The 22,711-nt window shown below is 45.6% G+C and overlaps 1 protein-coding gene across 11 annotated transcripts; it reads right to left on the bottom strand.

Moving 5' to 3' along the window:
• Positions 1 to 368: 368 nt before the first annotated feature.
• LOC106605149 (protein argonaute-1) lies at positions 369 to 22,629 on the bottom strand. 11 transcript variants are annotated; one of them, XM_014200502.2, is made up of 19 exons: positions 22,050 to 22,629; positions 17,803 to 17,989; positions 16,603 to 16,723; positions 16,278 to 16,459; positions 15,545 to 15,681; positions 14,946 to 15,099; positions 14,214 to 14,318; positions 13,742 to 13,889; positions 13,491 to 13,610; positions 13,086 to 13,208; positions 9,129 to 9,292; positions 8,521 to 8,705; positions 5,978 to 6,137; positions 5,666 to 5,756; positions 4,669 to 4,863; positions 4,229 to 4,363; positions 3,927 to 4,028; positions 3,248 to 3,447; positions 369 to 3,016 (listed from the first exon to the last, which is right to left on the bottom strand). In XM_014200502.2, exons 1-19 carry the CDS (start codon positions 22,072 to 22,074, stop codon positions 2,905 to 2,907), a joined length of 2,646 nt encoding a protein of 881 aa, XP_014055977.1. In that variant the 5' UTR covers positions 22,075 to 22,629; the 3' UTR covers positions 369 to 2,904. The 11 variants fall into 11 exon arrangements, with proteins under 11 accessions (XP_014055977.1, XP_014055983.1, XP_014055984.1 ...); XM_014200508.2 differs by having other exon boundaries at positions 369 to 3,013; positions 9,129 to 9,262; positions 14,214 to 14,301; positions 14,965 to 15,099; XM_014200509.2 differs by lacking the exon at positions 17,803 to 17,989.
• Between the last annotated feature and the right edge of the window lie 82 nt (positions 22,630 to 22,711).

Raw genomic sequence — 22,711 nt, 5'->3', positions numbered from 1 at the left:
CCCCGGCCTGGTCGCTTGGCCAGTTTCGCAAGCATTCCTGCAAGTTTCGTGATGTTGCGCCTCAGTTGACAAACTCTGTGCTTCGACTTTAGCCAATGGGAATAAATTATATTACAATAACACAGAAACCATGTTCGTTCTTATGTTAAAATGTTTCCCCTTTCCTCTCTACAGACTGACATACATGTATTTTAAATGGATTAAGGTTTCAGAGATAGTGGTTGGAGCTTTCTGATGTGATTTAGGCTAGGCTACAGAAGTGTCAGTATCTGTCATAATAAAAAATAAAAACCTGCATACACGTGGGTCTTCCAGGACTGACCATAAATGCATTAGGTTTGTCTGTACACAAAAACAATCAACAAGAGTAATAAAAAACAAATGTATTTTCTTTAAAAAATAGCCCTCCCCAACAGAGTCCCCATACTATTACATCATACAGAGCCAAAATAAGTTGCTTCCATTTCCTTTCATTCAACCTATTGGGAAGTGCTATGACAACGACTGTTCTTGATCAGTGGCTTTTATATTGCTTAGTCAGTGTGGAGCGGATTCACTTGTCCCCTCATCATGATGCTTTTCCCAGAGTGAAGATAAGAACTGCATCAGTGGCGCTGAGCTTACCCAAGCTGAATTTGAACACAGAGGGGCTGGGGACGACGACTAACCCCAACTAAAAAGGCCCCGCTACATTGATGAGCCCAAATTCATTACAGGTTATATACAAATTACCTTGGACACGTGGGGTCAGTAAAATGGTGAACAAAAGCATTTTGATTGCCTAAGTTCATAAACATGAATTCCCCCAAAAATGGCATATCATTAAATCTCTATCGTCATTCCCTTCCAACATAAAGGGGCTCTACAACCCCTCAGACATGTTTGGAGGCGCTTGAAGGCCAAGAAGTGAAAGTCGCCAGACTACTTTTCGCATAGTACCCCCTTGAGGATACACTGACACTACTCAACACAATACAGAAAACAAAAAGCAGCCTTTCAGTTCACCGTTTTACACAAATGAGGCAATGACTGAAAGGCAAAAGTGAGCGTATTAAGCTCCTATCTCTAGGAAAACTAAGGTGGCTCAGAATATCCAGTCATAATAAAAATGTGTTACATGCGTTTCATAAAGTCAGAAAGTGATCAGAAGTGAAGGCAGGGCATATTGAGTAAGTACCCCCCAATAACCTATGTAGCAAACCCCTATCTGTGTTGTCCATGCACACAGCGCACCAATGGGGAATCATACACTAGGCTGGGAGGAGGGGAGCTGAAGCAGAGGGTTGAGCGGGGTATGGCTGGGGGAAAAAAAATGGGTGGTGGTGTTGGAAGGAGGGGGCAAGTATTCATGTGGGGTTTTAAGGGGGCAAGTGCATGCGTGGAGGCGGCTCGGTACACACTCAGTAGGAGAATGTGAGGAGGCATGAGTGTGCTTGTGTTGACAATGCTGTGGTCGATGTCTGTAGGAAGGACAAGCTATTTACAAAATAAAGAGACGCTGTGTGTGGTACAGTATGGATGGGTGCATGTCATCTCCATTGACATAGGTTGGAATGTGTACCTAGAATGTGTAAAATGATCATATAGCCATGGTCAAGTGCTAAAAGTGAGGGAGAAACACTTCATTGTGTGTTCTGGCCCATGTCTTTTTTGCTGCTTTCACACCTACAAAGAAAAGATGAAGACCTTGTATTGCTACTGTTACTCTATTGGTTCAGCGAGCTTAGAGAGGTTGTAGGTGTGAGAACATGCATTATGTGGGGGGGGGGGTTAGGCCTGTGTGTGAAGCCTGAGGGAAGACAAATCTCCCCAATCTTAAGTAACATAAACCAAAGAAAGTGCCTCGTAATTCCTCCGCAGAGTAAATGCATTCTGACACAAAGATTATCTTCTTCCTGTTTACATAGGTGCCCCTTTTCCATTGGTAGGCATCACATTAGGCTGGTTGATAATAATAATGCTGGTTTAGGTACATGGGGTGTGAGTATATTGAAGTATATTCAATACACTCAATGCAATGGTCCCTCTAACTTCTACATTGCCCTCTCTCTACTGGCTAATTCTAAGAGGAGACTCCCAACCTGCACAGATACAGTGAAGAAGGACTTAGTCTAATGTATCTACGACATGCTACACCTGCCCTTTGTATTTCTCCTCTATTCCCACAATTAAGAGCAGAGGGCTAGTCTCACACAGACATAGACACTTCATATAGGTGCAGGGTGGGTGGCGTTGACTACATGCTAATCTCTAAGTGCTTATGTACCATATGTCCCGTTGCACGCATCAAGGCCAAAAAAAAAAAAAAAAAAAGAGAGAAAAAGAGAACGGCAACAGAAGAATGGAGTTCATGATAAAAAGTTAATAAGTGTGTCCTTGTCGTCACCCTTCCCCCCGCCCCGCCCGGGGGTCCCATGACTCCTGTTGTACCAGGGGCTTGGAACAGAACACTGGCATCCGCTGTGCGGATAGGTAAGAGGCAGCATTGTGGTGGCAGTCAAAAGTCTCGGGGCAGCTCAGCGCCTGTTTTCCTCCCCTCCGTATTGCATACATAGGAGTGTGGAAGGTCGCATACAATACAATAATACCCTTTTTTTTTTAAGTCAACATCAAAACACATAGTCCTGGTAAAGTAAATAAAAACAAACATATCAATAATGATAATAATAACCGTTGTGCAGGACGCTGCAGAGTCTGTCTGGGTTGATCAGGTGAGGGGTGTATACTTCTGGTACTGGGATGGTTTGGCTGTGGTGGGTCAGTCAAGAGAGGGTATGTGGAGTGTGTGGGTGAACACAGCCATGGAGGGAGGAGGAGAGATGGAAGGCTTCCTGTGGGCTCCCAAGCCCCTCACCGAGGGATGGTGAGTCTTAAGGACAGTGGTGGTGGCGGTGATGGTGGTGCTCAGGCGAAGTACATGGTCCTCAGCGTGTCGTGGTGAATCTGCACCGCCTTGGCCAGAGCCTGGGGGTCCCGACCGTTACTCTGACCAGAGACATGGCTCCCCTCCCCACTACAGTATGGACATAAAGACACAGGACACAATAAGTACAGAATAAGATCTGGAAATTATATGGTGCTCATCTTTTTCATTCATTTTAGGTTGAGGCATACAGCTGGATCGACAAAACCGACGGCATGGAACTTGAATTCATCATAACATTAGACTACATTTGAAGTCATCATCATCTGACAACAGATTTAAGTGTAAAGTCCCTTTAAACGTTAACTAGACCACCATGCTCACCTGTCGTGCTCCTTGTCCACCAGATGGTAGCGGGCACGGAAGGCCACGAGGCGGGCGTAGTAGGCTGGCGCTGGGATGGAGACAGAGCGGGTACAGCGCACGTAGGTGTGGCACAGCTGGTAAGTGAGGATTTGCAGCTCGTCGGCGGTGAAACGATTGTCATCCCACAGGACGTAGTAATGTGAGGGCCGACTAGTCCCCTGCAGAGTGGAGAGACCATTTCATCACTTTTGTTTAACGCTTTAACTTCAAACGGTCCCCTTTCATGTCAGATGGTCCAGCGCCATCCTCAGACAACTGTTTAATCTTTGGTGTAATTCTCATTTCTGAATAAGGCTTAAAATAGAGAATAGAATCTTGCCATGTCACATGATTGTGCAAAACACAGGGCCCTAACTATGTTTTTAAACCTGCTCTTTTAAAGTTTTCATATGCACCGTTTTAACTTACATTCATTGTTATGTATCGTGTAAATATATGCATGCTGCTTTGTTGGAGATGTAAATCTCAATGTGATTTCTATGGTTAAATAAATAATAAAAGTATACAAATTAAAAATCGCCATGGAGCCACAAAGGAGCGTTAAAGAGCTGCATGTGACTCCAGAGCCAGGAGGTTTAGAATGGCTCAGGTTAGACAAAAACAGCTGGACAGTAGCAAGAAGCACCTCCCCACTCACCTGTATACCCGCGTGACTGCAAAGGTAGAAGTCAAACTCAAACGGGTGAGTGATGCTGGTGTCCACTGTGGTCCCTGCAGGAATGTTACCACTCTTCCCGATCTACAGAAAAAGGAAAGACAATACAGGACCACGATATTTAATTCCAAACGCTTATCCTAACATTACAACCGCAGACCACATCAAATAAGCTCACAGGCCGCATTTGGCCCGTGTGCCGATAGTTTGAGACCCCTGTTCTAGAGTGAAACCTATAAAGCATGATACAGTTATGGTTAGAATAGCTCTGACTGTTGACTCACTCTCTCAGACTTGTCGGCACAGAAGAGGCGTGTGTGGTGGCGCTTCTGGACCACGATGTAGGTGATACCAGGCTGGTAGTCCTTCTCCAGCTTGATGCACGCATCCCTGATGGCCAGAAGCTCGTAGTGGAGTATCTACGCAGAAAAATTAAATATTTACTCGTTATCTGTCCAAATGATATCTTTAGAGGTAGTTGCGTTGCTCACCTCTTTCTGTAACTCTTCCCAGTATTGTGCATTATTGTCACATGCTATACTATATCAAATCATACTTATTCAGATATGAATTATGTACCACTATAAACTACTAGGCCTATTGGTCAAAGTGATGGAAAATATAATGATCTGGCCAACTCTGACATTTATCAATAATGAAAAAATGAATCCCCATCTCTATTGATAACTATTTATAACGCCCAATGACAGAGACCAGTAGGTACCTGTGGCAGCTGGCCCTCAGGCACTCCGTCCCTGTAGAAGATGATCCTGGTGGGCTTGAAGCGGGTCGACTTGTAGAACTGGATCAGCAGTTCTCGCACCATGTAAGAAAGGTCTTCGATAATCTCCTGCCTGGGCCTCTGGACCCGGACTGTGGCACAGTACCTGCTGGGGTGGGCGTCCATACTGCCTACCACCTGGAGAGAGCATGGGAGAGAAAGAAAAAGAAAAAAAAAAACAGAGAGAGAGATGAGAATAAGAGAGAAATGAGGGGACGAGCCATACAGACTAGGGCCTGTTTTCAGAAAGAGTGTAAGAGTGATGATCTATCATCTGGTCCTCCTGTCCACGTAATCTTATTCACTATTAGGCAAAAGGCAACTGATTCTATATCAGCACTACTACTCTGAGACTAATCCAGGCCCAAAACTCAGAAACCCCTCCTAAAAAGCAAAAGCTTTGAAAATACAGAGATGAGCTGAAAAACAGAGACCAGATAGACAACCCAAAACATCAATATTTAATTCAGTCTTCTATGATTCACCTCTAGCCAATTATACAATGTGAGCACTAGCATCCTCTAGAGGCACAGGATAGGCGGTGTGGGAAGCTCTGTGTCGTCAGCATCTATAACAGTAACCTTGTAGCCTCACGTCTTGTTATTGTGAGAAAAATGGTCATCCTTCCTGACCACCTCTATAAGCGCGCACACACACACACCCACAGAAGTACATACAGACACACACAGAGGGCTGTGTGACTCAACAGCCGGTCATGATTGCTTGGCAACTACACAGCCAACCACAGCCAGGCCCGGGTTGTGGGACAGCGAGGATCGGGGTGACGTCATTTCCTCCCCATCTGTGAGTCAGCGCTGAGCCACTCTCTTCCCCTTCTCCACCTCTTCCTCATCCCTCCCTCTTAAAATACAATGTACTCTTAATACATAATAATTTGTGTTAACATGGTGTAGTGGTAGTATTGGAGAAGCAGCCTTACAGCGGTAATGGAGGGCTTCTTCCCGTCTCCAGCAGGGGGGTGTGTTACGTCGGCCCCCAAGAAGATGACAGGCTCCTGGAACACTGCTGACCTGTGAGACAGGAAGGGAGAAGGGACAAATTCAGTGAAACTCACAGGAGTTTGTCTGACTTGAAAGAGTGCTCATATACATAAATGTGTTTCTATCCAGAGCACATTCAGACCAAGGTCGTATCCATTAGGTACCAAACGGAACAAAACGGACTGAAAAAGGAAGGGACTTTGTGTGCCATAATGAACCCAACCCAGTGGAGAGAGTTGGTGAAAGTTTACCGTTGGTGGGGCACCAGGATATTGTTGATTCCCCCCAGCTTGACATTGATCTTGAGGCAGAGGTTGGAGAGGGTCTGGGGGGACGTCTTCACCACGTTCTTCACCTGGACACACTGAGTGGCCATTCCTAGGAGAGTATCTCCCACCCTCTTCACCTCCGCTACACAGGACCAGTAACAGGCAGAAATTAAGTACAGATCCATAAATGCTAAACTGAAGCTATTATACACGGAGTACAAAACATTAAGAACACCTTCCTAATATCGAGTTAGCTGGATGTCTTTTCGGGGGTGGACCATTCTTGATACACACGGGAAAGTAACTGCAATGAGATCAATGTTCTTCGTTTTATTATCTCGCTGTCATACAGTGTTCGATCTTGCATACCCATCTTGTCTCAAGAGAACCACAACAGAAATAAGTCCCAGACTGTGTGTTATCCTCGATTATTTTACTCATGTGCATGTATGGCTTTTACAAGTTTTATGTGTGCTTGTTTTTTTTAAATGTTCGAGTTAATAAAAACATTTAAAAAGTGCTGAGAGTAGAAAACCCAGCAGCGTTGCAGTTCTTGACACAAACCGGTGCACCTGGCACCTACACCATACCCCGTTCAAAAGGCACTCTTTTGTCTTGCCCATTCACACTGAATGGCACACATACACAATCCATGTCTCAATTGTCTCAATGCTTAAAAATCCTTCTTTAACCTGTCTCCTCTCCAGCTACACTGATTGAAGTAGATTTAACAAGTGTTATCAATAAAGGATCATAGCTTTCACCTGGATTGACCTGGTCAGTCTATGTCATGGAAAGAGCAGGTGTTCATTATGTTTTGTACACTCAGTGTATCATAGACGTCTCGGTTATGTCAAGGTAAAGATAATACATTATATAAAATATATTTTTGTAAGGGTGGTGGTCAAGCAAGTTGAGTAAACTGATATTTTGGTTAAACAATTTGAATTTTGTAAGTAAATCATTCAACAACTAGACAGGGTGCAGAGGAGGGCCTTGAGAATAATCTCCAGAGGTGGAGCAGTCCAACCACAGCTCCCCCTCACTGCAGAGCAGGCGAGAGCAGGCTGCAGTGCATCTGGTGAAGGACATGCACACTGTTGACCATCCACTGAATGACCTGCTCCCTCCAAAAAGAGGTAAATGCACCACCAGGCTCCTGAGAAACAGCCACGAACTGTCCTGTATAACACCCGTACGAACCGCCTGCAAAACGCCACTCCACCCTCTGCTATCAGACTGTATAATAACTATAGCTCTTAAATGGTTCTCCCAAAAATTATATATATTTTTTAATCACACTTTAATATTTAAATTTCCATTATGAAAAATGTTCAATATTCTATTTATGTCACGTATTATGTATTTTAAATGAGTGTTTGCAATTATTAGTAATGTAAATTTGGCTCTGTCATATCCTCACATGGTCTCTCCTATCATTGCTATGCAGACGACACACAATTAACCTTCTCCTTTCCCCCTTCTGATAACCAGGCGGCGAATCGCATCTCTGCATGTCTGTCAGACATATCAGTGTGGATGACGGATCACCAGCTCAAGCTGAACCTCGGCAAGACGGAGCTGCTCTTCCTCCCGGGGAAGGACTGCCCGTTCCATGATCTCGCCATCACGGTTGACAACTCCCTTGTGTCCTCCTCCCAGAGTGCTAAGAACCTTGGCGTGATCCTGGACAACACCCTGTCGTTCTCCACTAACATCAAGGCGGTGACCCGATCCTGTAGGTTCATGCTCTACAACATTCGCAGAGTACGACCCTGCCTCACACAGGAAGCGGCGCAGGTCCTAATCCAGGCACTTGTCATCTCCCGTCTGGATTACTGCAACTCGCTGTTGGCTGGGCTCCCTGCCTGTGCCATTAAACCCCTACAACTCATCCAGAACGCCGCAGCCCGTCTGGTGTTCAACCTTCCCAAGTTCTCTCACGTCACCCCGCTCCTCCGCTCTCTCCACTGGCTTCCAGTTGAAGCTCGCATCCGCTACAAGACCATGGTGATTGCATACGGAGCTGTGAAGGGAACGGCACCTCCATACCTTCAGGCTCTGATCAGGCCCTACACCCAAACAAGGGCACTGCGTTCATCCACCACTGGCCTGCTGGCCCCCTACCTCTGAGGAAGCACAGTTCCCGCTCAGCCCAGTCAAAACTGTTCGCTGCTCTGGCACCCCAATGGTGGAACAAGCTCCCTCACGACGCCAGGACAGCGGAGTCAATCACCACCTTCCGGAGACACCTGAAACCCCACCTCTTTAAGGAATACCTAGGATAGGATAAAGTAATCCTTCTAACCCCCCCCCCTTAAAAGATTTAGATGCACTATTGTAAAGTGGTTGTTCCACTGGATATCATAAGGTGAATGCACCATTTTGTAAGTCGCTCTGGATAAGAGCGTCTGCTAAATGACTTAAATGTAAATGTAATGTAATGTAAATTCTGCATTTCTTCAGTTTTATCTGTGAGCAAGAATAAACAAACTCAAACTCGGCATGAATAAGGCCAATCTTACCGTAGACAGGGGTCTTTCCGGGCAGGATGACGATGATGAGCTGCAGTCCAGAGTAGGTGTTCTTCAGGTGCCTGAACATGGGCTCCACACTGTCGGCTCCCTGGGCGTATTTACAGAAACACGGCTGGCCCTGGATGGGCATCCCAGCATCTTTGGAGATCTTACGCAGCTGGTCTGTGAAGTTCCTGAGGAGAGTGGTGAAAATGTTTTGTTAGGAAAGAAACCTGGTTCACATGGTGGTGCTGTATGCTGGGCCCGGGACTGTGTTTATTAAGCACCAAACGGAAGACAATGGACTGAAACAGGGATGTACCATCTGGGCTTCTCCAACGGAATGGTCATTTCCAATTGCAAAAATGTTTCAGAACGCTTCCCCGTAGTGTGCACTAATGAACAAGACCCATGCCACAGCAAGTAAAGCTCTAAATGTAAAACAAATAAACACTACTCTAACACACAAAACCACATAGCAAAGCCAAGAACAGTACATATTTTATCTTTAGATAAATACTGTTGCACTCTGACAGGAATCTCTAATACGATGCCTGAAGATATCCACTTCAGACGCCCCTTCCCACACTACCCCCCACTCCAAGCAGGGTACTTACTTGAGCACCTCCTCGCGACACTGTTTCTGGGGGGCGAAGCAGGCGATGGCCCACACCTTGATCTCAATGCCGTTGTAGAACTGCTTTCCCCTCATGTCCCACACCCCCTGGTTGGGCGTGGCGATGGCCCGGTTCTGTGAGGTGGAACAGGTGGGAGACAAAAGCTTCAGAACCAGATCAATGTCAGGGCTGTTTGCACTCTGTGAAATCCACAACTACTGAAGTGGGGACTGACTTCTGAAGCCATAAGCCTGGTTTGATATAGAGTGGTGAGGAGGAACTCTGTGGACCCTTTGTGTCCGGAAGTAATTTAGTCATTCATTATAGCCGTTGGTGCTCTGTAGAGTTGCTATTTTCTTGGGTTGACTCGTGTCAATTAAATCTTGACGTTCCTGGATTACTTATAACTAATAAAGTCTGATTTAATTCACTTTAAATCACAATCTTTAGGATGTTTTTATCATAAATATTCAATAATATTCCAACCGGACAATTCCATTGTCATTAGAAAGGAAAGGGAGCTCGCGCTCACAGCCGCGCGCAATAAACAACTCATGGCGTTCAGCTGAGCCACTTACTGTCAGTGGTCTTATTCTCTCCCCTTTCACAATAGAAGCCTGAAACAACTTTCTAAAGACTCTTGACATCTCGTGGAAGCCTTAGGAAGTGCAATCTGACCCCATATACACTGGATATTGGATAGGCAATCACTTGAAAAACTACAAACCTCAGATTTCCCACTTCCTGGTTGGATTTCTCAGGTTTTCACCTGCCATATGAGTTCTGTTATACTCACAGACATCATTCAAACAGTTTTAGAAACTTCAGAGTGTTTTCGATCCAAATCTACTAATAATAGCCTAGCTTCTGGGCCTGAGTAGCAGGCAGTTTACTCTGGGCACGCTTTTCATCCGGACGTGAAAATACTGCCCCGTAGCCCAAAGAGGTTAAATAAGGGTACAAGACTGTGTACATGGCCGTGTTGGCAAAATCACTACATATCCCATCAAGCAAAGCGGGGAGAGGCTGCTCCTCGTCACAGTTCCAAGACCCGTCAGAAACATCCAGCTAAACCTACGCCAATGATGGTCGATCTCAAAACTGAACTTGGATCAATGTTAAGTAGCAATGACATCCTTCACCACAGCTTATTATGACAGTGCAAACCAGTCATGACTATTCAACAAAACAAATCATTTTCAGCTAATTTCTTAGTTACATGATTGTATAACTAGCAAAGGAGTTTTGAAGTTGAGGGTGCAGTACTTATTAAGTTTGGCAATGAGGACAAAAACTAGCATAGCTCAGCTAGTCAGCACGATATAGCTGGACGCACATGCACACTAGATTAAGTCAGGACATAAATTGCAGTTTTTATACCCTGGTATCAGAAGCTGGCAGCAAAAAGTTTGATTACACAATTCAGAGACTAAAATGAATACGTCAGATGACAAATATTTAAGGAGAGCGAATCGATATACAATCCCGAAATTAGCAGGAACCGACAAAAGTAAAACAAAGCTTAAAACTATGTTCGAATGAACCTGAATCCAGAAAATGAATAGTGAAGTCCTCCTCACCACTCTATAGCCCACTGGTGAGTAGCTTTGTGGGCTACTCCTGTTGTTACTGAGAGAAAAAAAAAATATATATATATATATATATATATATCGCATTGGGCTATGTGTGTAATATATATATATATATTGCTCAAAAAAATAAAGGGAACACTAAAATAACACATCCTAGATCTGAATGAATGAAATAATCTTATTAAATACTTTTTTCTTTACATAGTTGAATGTGCTGACAACAAAATCACACAAAAATAACCAATGGAAATCCAATTTATCAACCCATGGAGGTCTGGATTTGGAGTCACACTCAAAATTAAAGTGGAAAACCACACTACAGGCTGATCCAACTTTGATGTAATGTACTTAAAACAACTCAAAATGAGGCTCAGTAGTGTGTGTGGCCTCCACGTGCCTGTATGACCTCCCGACAACGCCTGGGCATGCTCCTGATGAGGTGGCGGAAGGTCTCCTGAGGGATCTCCTCCCAGACCTGGACTAAAGCATCCGCCAACTCCTGGACAAGCTGTGGTGCAACGTGGCGTTGGTGGATGGAGCGAGACATGATGTCCCAGATGTGCTCAATTGGATTCAGGTCTGGGGAACGGGCGGGCCAGTCCATAGCATCAATGCCTTCCTCTTGCAGGAACTGCTGACACACTCCAGCCACATGAGGTCTAGCATTGTCTTGCATTAGGAGGAACCCAGGGCCAACCGCACCAGCATATGGTCTCACAAGGGGTCTGAGGATCTCATCTCGGTACCTAATGGCAGTCAGGCTACCTCTGGCGAGCACATGGAGGGCTGTGCGGCCCCCCAAAGAAATACCACCCCACACCATGACTGACCCACCGCCAAACCGGTCATGCTGGAGGATGTTGCAGGCAGCAGAACGTTCTCCACGGCGTCTCCAGACTCTGTCACATGTGCTCAGTGTGAACCTGCTTTCATCTGTGAAGACCACAGGGCGCCAGTGGCGAATTTGCCAATCTTAGTGTTCTCTGGCAAATGCCAAACGTCCTGCACGGTGTTGGGCTGTAAGCACAACCCCCACCTGTGGATGTCGGGCCCTCATACCACCCTCATGGAGTCTGTTTCTGACCGTTTGAGCAGACACATGCACATTTGTGGCCTGCTGGAGGTCATTTTGCAGGGCTCTGGCAGTGCTCCTCCTGCTCCTCCTTGCACAAAGGCGGAGGTAGCGGTCCTGCTGCTGGGTTGTTGCCCTCCTACGGCCTCCTCCACGTCTCCTGATGTACTGGCCTGTCTCCTGGTAGCGCCTCCATGCTCTGGACACTACGCTGACAGACACAGCAAACCTTCTTGCCACAGCTCGCATTGATGTTCCATCCTGGATGAGCTGCACTACCTAAGCCACTTGTGTGGGTTGTAGACTCCGTCTCATGCTACCACTAGAGTGAAATCACCGCCAGCATTCAAAAGTGACCAAAACATCAGCCAGGAAGCATAGGAACTGAGAAGTGGTCTGTGGTCACCACCTGCAGAACCACTCCTTTATTGGCGGTGTCTTGCTAATTGCCTATAATTTCCACCTGTTGTCTATTCCATTTGCACAACAGCATGTGAAATTTATTGTCAATCAGAGTTTCTTCCTAAGTGGACAGTTTGACTTCACAGAAGTGTGATTGACTTGGAGTTACATTGTGTTGTTTAAGCGTTCCCTTTATTTTTTTGAGCAGTGTATATATACTGCTCAAAAAAATAAAGGAAACACTTAAACAACACAATGTAACTCCAAGTCAATCACACTTCTGTGAAATCAAACTGTCCACATAGGAAGCAACACTGATTGACAATAAATTTCACATGCTGTTGTGCAAATGGAATAGACAACAGGTGGAAATTATAAGCAATTAGCAAGACACCCCCAATAAAGGAGTGGTTCTGCAGGTGGGGACCACAGACCACTTCTCAGTTCCTATGCTTCCTGGCTGATGTTTTGGTCACTTTTGAATGCTTTAAGGACATTACATCAAAAGTTGGATCAGCCTGTAGTGTGGTTTTCCACTTTAATTTTGAGTGTGACTCCAAATCCAGACCTCCATGGGTTGATAAATTGGATTTCCATTGATTATTTTTGTGTGATTTTGTTGTCAGCACATTCAACTATGTAAAGAAAAAAGTATTTAATAAGATTATTTCTTTCATTCAGATCTAGGATGTGTTTAAGTGTTCCCTTTATTTTTTTGATATATACATACACAATCTGGACAGTAAATTGTGCTAAAGAAAACATAACCCAATGCGAGAGGCAAATTAATTACTCCTCCATTTACTTTCCTGGACACATTTTTTTTGCACTAAGTACACACAATTGAAAGGATGCTTAATGTGGCTGTACTATAAGCGCGATGTCTCTTACCCGTCCTCCATACTGTAGGATGGGGGCAGGCAGCACCCTTCCCGTCACCTCCGCCATCTCATCCTTCACCTTGATCCCAAACTCCTGGATGTACGGGTCCAGGTTAAAGTTGGCATTTTTCATCTGTGGATAGACGGGGACAACAGACAGGATATGTTATACATTCTCGCATGTCACATTCACACTGCTGTGCTGTCAATTCACATCTGTGGAGAGAATAATAGGAAGTAATTTACTATGTATTGTCTTTTCCCTCAAGTCTAGTAGTAGTAGTAGTAGTAGTAGTAGTATGAGTTAATCTGTGTTGGATGGTCTTGTGTTCAATTCATTAATGCCAATTCTCATGCTCATAGCTGGTAGTTTCGCATTGCAGCCTCCAGCCACCAGGCGGCACCACTGACTCACCAGCCGGCTGATCTCCTCCTGTCTGTCAGGTGCAGAGCGAGCCGTGGCTTTGATCATAGTGGACGTCTGATTATCTGTCAGTTTCTTGATGCAGCGCTGCCCTGCTACTATGTTACACACCTGCAGCGAAATAAAACCAAAAACCATTGAGCATATTATATAAGCAGGAATTTCCTTCTCAAACACATAAAGCAACTGGACTGAATTGAATATATTCACTCTAGAAGAGTCAGCGGTCGAATATTTCTCACCTCCAGGGGCAGGTAGGTGTGCTTCTGCTCCTGGCCCACCTGGAGGCAGGGCAGGTGGGGATACTTGAGCTGCAGATTGTACTTCTGCTTGAAGTACTGGGCCACCGTACATTCTACCGTCTGTCCGCTCTCAAGCTGCAGGGGAAACCTGGTAGGGATTGTGTAATAAAATATGTCAAAACTGACTAACACAGCGACCTGAGAATAGTCACCACATGCCTCACATTGGTGCAAGTGCCTCTAGAAAACCACTGGTGTCTTCACTAAATGCGAGAAAAAAGGTGGATAATAAAAAACATCCATCCTTGTCATGGAACATATCCTTACTCAGAATCACAAAGACCAATATCCCAACTGACACCGATGATTTATGGGTCATGACTTTTATTGGAATTATCTCAGACATATCATCCACCCAAAACATCCCTTCTCCGGGGAGCATCAGTAGGATCAACCGTGTGACGCTACTCACGTCTGGTGGCTGGCGGGGCGTCGCGTGACGTTGCAGACGCGGTACTTCCTCTTCATCTGACCGCAGTGAGTCACCTCCACCTTCAGACCTGGTAACGCCCACCGACAGCAGGGCACAGACACACACAAAGATAAGAGCCAGCAGTAGTGACGGCACGGGGACAGACATAGATGGGGAGAGGGTGGAGGAGAAGGGAAGGACATCAGAGTTCTCCCCATAGGCTGTGTGCACAGAGGCACTGCTCTACCAGTCTTTCACTTTTTACTCTTTAGCGCCATCATGTGGACTTTCAAATGTATTTCTTTATGAAAACTCATCCAAAATGTATAACACTGCTTTCAATCACGCCGTTTTATAGAAATTCAGGAATGCAGAATTGAGGATAGAGTCGACAGAGGTGATGAGGATTTCTACTTTCTGAAGATGATCTTTACACTATGAAAAAATTCTGGGGAGAGTACTGGGGTAGAAAATAACAGAGGGCATGATGGAGAGAAGGATGAACGTCAAAAGAAGGTGGAGAAAAGGAAATGGAGGAGTGAGTGAGTCAGTAAGAGAAGATAAGAAGGAGTGAAGTGAGTGGTGGAGGAGTGGAGAGATTGAGGAAGGAGTGAGTGGGGAAGGAATGAGTGATGGGAGAAGGAGTGAGGAGTGATGTGAGGGGATCATCTGAGGGAGGGAGGGAGGGGCATTGGTGAGAGGCAGGCGGCATGGCGTGTGGAAGGTACTCACTCACTGTTCAACGGCCCACCTTTGATCTCCTTGGTGAAGCGGACCCTCTGCGAGTCGGTCAGGGTCTTGGGCTGCTCGTCTATGTTGCGGATGTCCAGGACTTCGCACATGAATTCGATCACCGGCTGGGCTTTGTAGAAGGCCGTGGCAGACACTTGAGGGAGAAAGATGCATTCAGTCTGAATGGAAGTGAAGTGCAGCGGAGACAGAAGCCCAGTGGTACAGGATTATGTTATTCCTAAGCATTGGGTTGTGTTCGCTAGGGCATGCAAGGGAAAACATATAAGAAAATGTTTCGGCGGAAAAGGAAAATGAGAGTTTCTAATAGGACAAATCCACTTAGTTCCTGTGTGTTTTCTTCCTTTTGGTGACTAATGAACACAACCCAATACAATAGACTGAAGTCATTTCTAAGCATTTGATCTGCAGTGAATTTTTACACCACACAAAGCAGATGTTAAATCATAGACCACTGTGAATGTAAGTTTAAGAGCATACCTAAGATCAGATTTTCATACCATCATGCAGATGCAACTTTTTATGATCTGTGACTTCATACCCTCGAGTAGATCTTGCCTGGTGGGACTCAGCCGACTCACCATCAATATTTAGCATCATCTTCCACATGGCGGGGCGCACAGACTGGTGGAAGCCAAACCACACTTCCCTCCCCCCACCCAGGGGATGGTAGTATCCTTCAGGTGGGGAGAAGAATGATCGTCCCACCGGAGTGTACCTGGATGACAAAAGATGACCTTATGGAGAATGACTCATTTGAGTCTCAGCACCGCAGCATGATTCAATGTCCAGTAATTCTGTGTCACCAATAAGGCTTCGCAGACATAAGCCCAATAGAATGAGTCAACAGCTTGTGTATGTGATCTCATCAAGCCTCCAAGTCACTGTCTGATTATTAGATTTTGTTCATGTGACACCTTTACACAGTTCTCAGCTATCAGGCATCTGTTCATCTCCTCTAGAGATGTAAATATAATAGAATCTAAAACTAAATCGCTGTTCAACAAGTTTGACAGGAATATCTTGCTATTGTTCGAGATTTGAAAAAAATATAAAATAACAAAACATTCACATGTCAAGGCCTTTCAATTAGTTTGAAGACAACATGCACACAGACTGTTGTCCCATGGCGTGTGTGTTTGACTGTTTGTGCATCATAGATCCTAGCTTTGTAATTAGCCACAAGCTTCTCTGCCCTTGCTTTCATAGTGAGCGTGTTTGCGTGCCCTCCTACCTGTCTGTGTCTGCCTGTGTGTGTCTGCCTGTGTGCGCGTGTGTGTGTACACACGCACGTGTGTGCTTAGTGTACCGTACCTCATGGAGGCCAGGTGGCGCATGGCCACATCCAGGGCTTGGACAGAGTCCAGGGGTACCTGCAGGCGCCCGCTGACCAGCGTCTCCTGGAGCAGACGCCATGACACCGTGGCCAGGAAGCGGATAGACACCTTGAAGATACGATCCTTCCCCTCCCCGGGGATAGTCACCTCAAAGTCCACCTTCAGGGAGAAAGAGGGATGGAGGAGAGTTTAGGTGGAGGGGCGATGGGTTACAGGATACAGCGATGGAACGGATATAGACAGGAGTAGAAAGGGACTTGCTCAAATGTATAGGACACACACTCTCTCTCCCTTATGCCTACCTTCTCACTTCCGATAGGAAGCGCTAGCACCGTATAGATATTCTTCTTGCCGTCGTACACTGGCTTCCTGTCGCCAAAGAGCTGGGGCTTGAAGTGCTGCACCATGTATTCCACCACTTCCCTGCAGGGGGCGACACAGAGTCAAATACACTAGGGTCACCATCATGACCACCAGAGGAGACAAAACCACAAGACTACCATCTGTCAACAAATGTAGTGCTCCAAATTAAACCCAACATCAGAAATCTGGATTTAGGATGGGTGTTTTCTGGGGAGCAGGGAAGACCCGATTCGATTGGTTATGGATCAAGCAGGATACAGCTGGTGAGAGGTGATGTCTCATGGTCGTGGGGGAATCCCTAGGACAAAGGGAGGCAGCTATGGGGCCCCAGCACCTCTGAATACATGGTGTGGGGGTAGAGTGGACGGGTTAAAAAGGAGAGGTCATGTTGGGTTGACCTTTCGCATGCCTGCATGGACGCTTTGTCTCCTAAGTAAGAACGAAGCAGGAAGCTCTAAGACGTGTGTGTTCGGTGTGTGTGTACTTCGTACATTTTCATCATGCTAAGTAAAAACTACACATTTAACTCAGCTTCTCTGTTAAACAAGTAAACGAGATAGAAGCTTCTCTTCCGGGACCAGTTTTTTGTTGTTGGATATAAAACGGTTGAGTTACACTTCATGAGGTTGTACAACGGCTGCAATAAATCCTCAGTCAAATCAATCAGAGGAAAGAAACGCAGGCGGCTCAATTGGCGAAACATTGAAACCAATGTCCGGGGTTTAGAATATATTGGCCAATGATGACCACCCTACAATGGGGATCTCTTGAAGACCGTTAATTATATCCTGGCTAGGTAATGGTGGATACTGGACGAGAGAGTCATAGTCATGGTGCACTAATGAACTGTGAGTGTCTCTCTGAATCACCTTGAGAAGTTGTTGGACCTCTACAGACTTACACTTCTATATAGAGTGTGGTCCTCCGAGTTCTGACTACGGCTCAGTTCTACAGTCCATATTCTGTGGTTCTTACAAAACATTGGGAAAATGTTAGCCATCAAGTGGACCACTGCGTCACCTATAGTTGGGGACACCTGGGTGACAGGTGTGGAGTTGGGTAACCTCAATCCCCAGGATATTGCCCACAGGGGACGAGGTCTGGCACATGAGACTATGTAGGGTGACACGTTACTCTACCTGTTGACCCGTCGGGGACACTTGTCAGGCTTGATGTCCACCTCGTAGTGGAACACGTCCATCTTGGGGATCTCCACCTCAAAGTAGTTGGCCAGCAGCTTGATGGGCTTGCCCACAGTGCCCATGCCCGGCCGGCGGGGTGCCTGGAACACCTGCTGCAGAGGTGGGGGGAAGGGCCCCATGGGCACTGGAGGGGCAGTGGTAGACATGGGCAATTTAGGGAAAGGGTATCGGAAGTTTAGGCAAGGGCAGAAACGGTAGGGATGTGGGTATGGGAGATGAAATAAATGGAGTAATGAGGAAAGAAAAGTGAGCATGGGCATGCGATGATGGGCAGGGAGAGGGGGCATGGGCATGTGACGACGGGCGGAGAGAGGTCATAAGTTGGATAACGAGTCAGAAGAAGAGACGGGAAGAAGTAGAGAAGAAGAAAAGGGCAACAGACGGACAGGAAGGAAAAGGTTGAGCGGCAAAATATGGGGATAATGAATGAAGGAATGGGGGTACGTGGAGAGAGAGAGAATAGCGGGAGAGAGGGGAGGAGGAACAAAGCGATTAGGGTGAGAGGAAGGCGGGTGTGAACGAAAGAGAAGGGAGAGGGGTGGTTGGTGGTTCAATGATAATTAAAGGGTAAGAGAGAGAGAAAAAGAATACATTAGGGCGATGCTGGATACACCAAGCCAGACAGACACTGAAAGAAAGATAGACATTTCCTTAAACACGCCGGCAGGGTGAGATACTGCTAGCGGAGGTGTAGGCTAGCCTCACAAGGGCTTCTAGTGGGATTTTGTATTGAAAATAATCAAATGACCTCCGCCTACATAAGATGGAACGATCACAAATGTGCCTTAGCTAGTTAGCGATAGTAGCATAGGCACACAATCCAACGGTCACAGAAGACGACTAAAAGCCTGCATTTGAGATGTTTTCGTTTGACATGAATGCTACTGCTAGCCTCTTGTCAAACATAATTTGAAACTTTGTTATTGAGCGGAGAGTGAATACACAAACTGCAGTGAGGAACACAAGTAGGTGAAGTTCAAGAGGTGTGTGACTTCAGATCGGCCTGGTAAAATGTGAGACTCCTGCCTTCCTCCCTGCCTGAGAGGGGGCCCAGCCCAGCCCAGTCCAGTCCATGTCTTAACCTCTGCTTCCCCAGAGAACAGCCCTCTCACAATCACAACAAAGACCCCAGCTGCCCTCCTCCTCCATCACACAGACAGGGGGGCTGGGGAGAGAGGGAGAGCCCCCACTACCACACACAAACACAGGGGTCCCCCCCAACATTCCCAGGCTTACCATGGAGACTCCACAGCAACACTGGCATTGTCATGGAGATCAGGAAACCTGGAGGGGCAGTGGGTGGGTGGAGGGGTAGTGTGCGTGTGTGTGGAGGGGTAGTGTGTGTGGAGGGGTAGTGTGTGTGTGTGTGTGTGTGTGGGGACCTTGGCCTTTTTCATCCTGAAGCAGCGTTAGTGTTTCCACATTACGTCCGAGCGGCCTCCTCCCCAGTCATTAATCTCTCTCACATGCGAGGCCTATAGCTGAGCGGAGAGCTTGTGGTTTAAAAGGCAAGCATTGGAAATCCTGTAGTCAAGCATAGCAGTCAGTCAAGGATGTATACGCTCACTAGACCTTGAAAAAGCAGCCAACTATGGACTGGCAAATCGGGCATGATAAACCACATAAGACTAGGTAGATTCTACTGAAGGTGTGTTTGTTACACCGACGGCATAAGTCTGAAGAGTCTTGACACGGAGTAGGCTAAACACACACGCACTATTGCAGACACACACACCGGCAGCCCGCCCCACCCCAGTGTAGGCAGATGGTGAGAAGTGGAGCCAGGGTTCACACATCCCCAGACAATAGCAGCCTTTCCCTGGCACTGGGGCCCTTTCCATGTCAACTGTGTGTGTTTCTCCCTGGAGTCTGGTTTAGGCCAGGCTCCTTTTTCATTGAAACATGGAATTACACACACACTATTCCCTGCTGACATCACTAGAGATGATCCCATGTCTAATAGCGGTCTGGAATTGTGATATAGCTAAGAGTTGACTATTTATAGGTTTAAGTTTATATAAATATTCAAATGCTGTCCTGAGGTACAGGTATAAAACATTCTAGTAGCTTAACTCTAGTCTTGAGGACAGAGTCAGTGTTTAATGGGGCAGTGCAGTCAAACACATGATTTTCCTGTTTTTTTTTTTATTATTTCCACACAGGTTGAAAAAAATACGGTGAAAATTATGATAATGCATTTTAGTATAAGAGCTGTTTGAAAAGACCACCTGAAATGTCAACTTGTTTGGCTGGGTGGGGTTTTTGTACTGCCTGGTGACATCACCAGATGGTATAAGCTAATAGGCCAATAACAAAGACAGTTTGTCCTTCTCTCTGCCAATAACAGCTATTTTTCAGGTTATACATGCTTCCAATTTGGCTCGTCCAATTAGGACCCTCTCAGACAGTCCTAGCTAAATTTTTGCTTGAGAAATTACTATTTTCTAAGAAGCTATTTTAGTTTATTTTTGTACCATTTTAATTGAAATCAATCACAGTAAGGTACTTAATTGCTACGCAGACATGATTTGATATTGAGATCAAAAGGCTGCATTGGACCTTTAAAGGAAAATACCACTCAAACTATGTTGCTATTTGTTTCATTAATCCACTGTTGATACAGTCCCAAAATGTTTTGCATGTCATCAATCAAGTTTTCTAGATATAGAACTTTCAAAATACAGAAAGTGTCAAAGTATGCTGCGTTTTGCATCATATGATCAACAGTGGACTAATGAAACAAATACCAAAAGATAGTGGAATTTTCATTTAAGTGTTGCTGATTAACTGACTAATATTAATGTGTAAATGGAGTCCTATACAGGTTCTGTAAAATCCTACTAGTCCCATATCTGGAGGCCAGTCAGTCAATGTAGTTGCGTAAAGATACACAACAAAGAACATGTAGCTTTGGTCAGAGAAGAAGACTTCTGGGAGATGGGCAGGTCTGGGGGTCATTAACGGTTTGTCCCCCTCCCCCTCTCTAAAAACAAACAACTCCATACTTAAGTGTCAACAAGCTGTCAAACGATTGGCCTACTCCATTTGAATGACAGTGAATTTTAGCTAACATAACTGTGATTAATACTAATACCTGGGGACCAATCTTTGTGATATCAACTTTTCACATTCCATTGGTCACTAAATCGTCTATGTTGGTGATCAAGTTCAGACTTGGTTAGGGAGTCGCTAAAATATTTGATTATGCACAGACTGGACTTCAGACCAGACTAAAGCACAGCGTCATATCACAGGTCATCATAATATTTAGAGTAGTATGGCTGTCTGCCCTCTTTAACTAAGTAACAAAAGTGAAACACCACATGCTTTTTGATATGCCATAACTTGCCTTTCGTGAACTAACACTGGCACTTAACTTCCCACCCCTACTAGCACGGACTTCGCTGATAACTACTTCATCGAGGAAAAATGTACTTACTATGACTAAGATGTGGATGTCCCACCTAGCTATTTTAAGATGAATACATTAACTGTAAGTCGCTCTGGATAAGTGTCTGCTAAATGTCTAACATGTAAATAAATCTAGCATTAACCAATATGAACATTAAATTGGAATGACCTTGATGTAAAAATGTTGACACAGGAGGTTCCATGGCGGTTTAATTTCTATAGCATGTACTAATCACAATGTAAGGAGGTACTCCAATAGCCACTCACTTCAGTATTCAAAAACATAACTAATTGTGGTGTTCACATAGACTTGAGTTAGTTCATTGTGTATTCATTTAGGTGGGTTGTGAAGAAATTCTATTTGGACCAGTGCACTTTTCTATCGTTCCAAAAATGTATGTTGAAGACAGACTGCCAAAACAGAGAGTCTAGTATTTAGGGTGTGTGAGTGAGAGGGGTGCAGGCGGGCTTTACCTCGTGTCTCCACGCCAGAGATTCCCACGGCCCCCCTGCCCCCGCCCCTGACCCTGGACATTTTCAGTGCACCAAAAGACCCGTCTCTCGCTATGATAACTAATGTCGTATACTACACGAGCTATGGTTGAAAAATACCCACAACCGTTGTGATGGACGTGTTTTTCAGCCAGCTAGCTAGCATAAGAGAATGCTGCACCAGATATTCAAAAATATGGGCAATTGCATGTTACCATATGCTGCTATAGCTGAAGATAAGCAAAAATTCCACCCTTGACAGAGAAAAGAGAGAGACCTACCAGCGCCAGACGGTCCCGGCTCCATCCCATCCACTTAACCGCGCGGGCACTAGACAGTCCAGGGTTCTATGGCCACAGCGCCAGCCCTTTCAGGCTGGAAGAGTTGCAGACTTCCAGCCCCCTCCTCTCGGCGTGTAGTCTTCTCCGTACTCGCTAAACCCCCACCCCTTCCAGTACCCCAGACACGCAGAGTTGTAACGACAAAAGCTGCTTGTCTGATCAACCGAGAATCGCTGTCTGAACGGCTCTTGTGCGATACCTTGCATCGGGTTTCTTTCCTCTCTTTACCTGGCCTGATAAGATTACCCGTGGCGCTATGCTTTCTTATCGGTCTGTTATGCTCCTGCTCACCGTTCAAGAACGATTCTCCAGTGGAACAAAAAAGGGTCAGCCCCCCCCCCCTCCCCGAATTCTGAAACCTCTTCTTTGACTTTGAATGATGTTGCATTCTGTACACGAGTTGTTGTAGTCGCCCTCTACTGGAGGCTGCTGTACGGGTTATCTTGGCGTAGCAGCTGAGCTGGACATGGTTAGTGCTATCCGGAATTCTTGGGACGTCCCTTCCCTATCAATGTTTCCTAAACTCGGTCCTGGGGACCAAAGGGTGTAAATGTTGGGTTTTTCCCCAGCTGATTCAAACAACCAAAGCTTGATGATAATTT

This window comes from Salmo salar, chromosome ssa05, assembly GCF_905237065.1.
Source record: "Salmo salar chromosome ssa05, Ssal_v3.1, whole genome shotgun sequence".
Classification (NCBI taxonomy): domain Eukaryota; kingdom Metazoa; phylum Chordata; class Actinopteri; order Salmoniformes; family Salmonidae; genus Salmo; species Salmo salar.
Note: the sequence above shows the minus strand (reverse complement) of the source record. Positions and strands in the feature narration are given on the sequence as shown.

Excerpts from the sequence above, each read along its gene's own strand:
- LOC106605149 (XM_045718382.1), bottom strand. The coding sequence starts at position 18,158 with ATGCCCATGCCCCCTCTCCCTGCCCATCATCGCATGCCCATGCTCACT. Across the intron at positions 16,724-17,802 it reads TGTCCCCGACGGGTCAACAG|GGAAGTGGTGGAATACATGG; the intron begins GTAGAGTAACGT and ends CGCCCCCTGCAG. Across the intron at positions 4,364-4,668 it reads CTGAGGGCCAGCTGCCACAG|ATACTCCACTACGAGCTTCT; the intron begins GTACCTACTGGT and ends TTTTCTGCGTAG.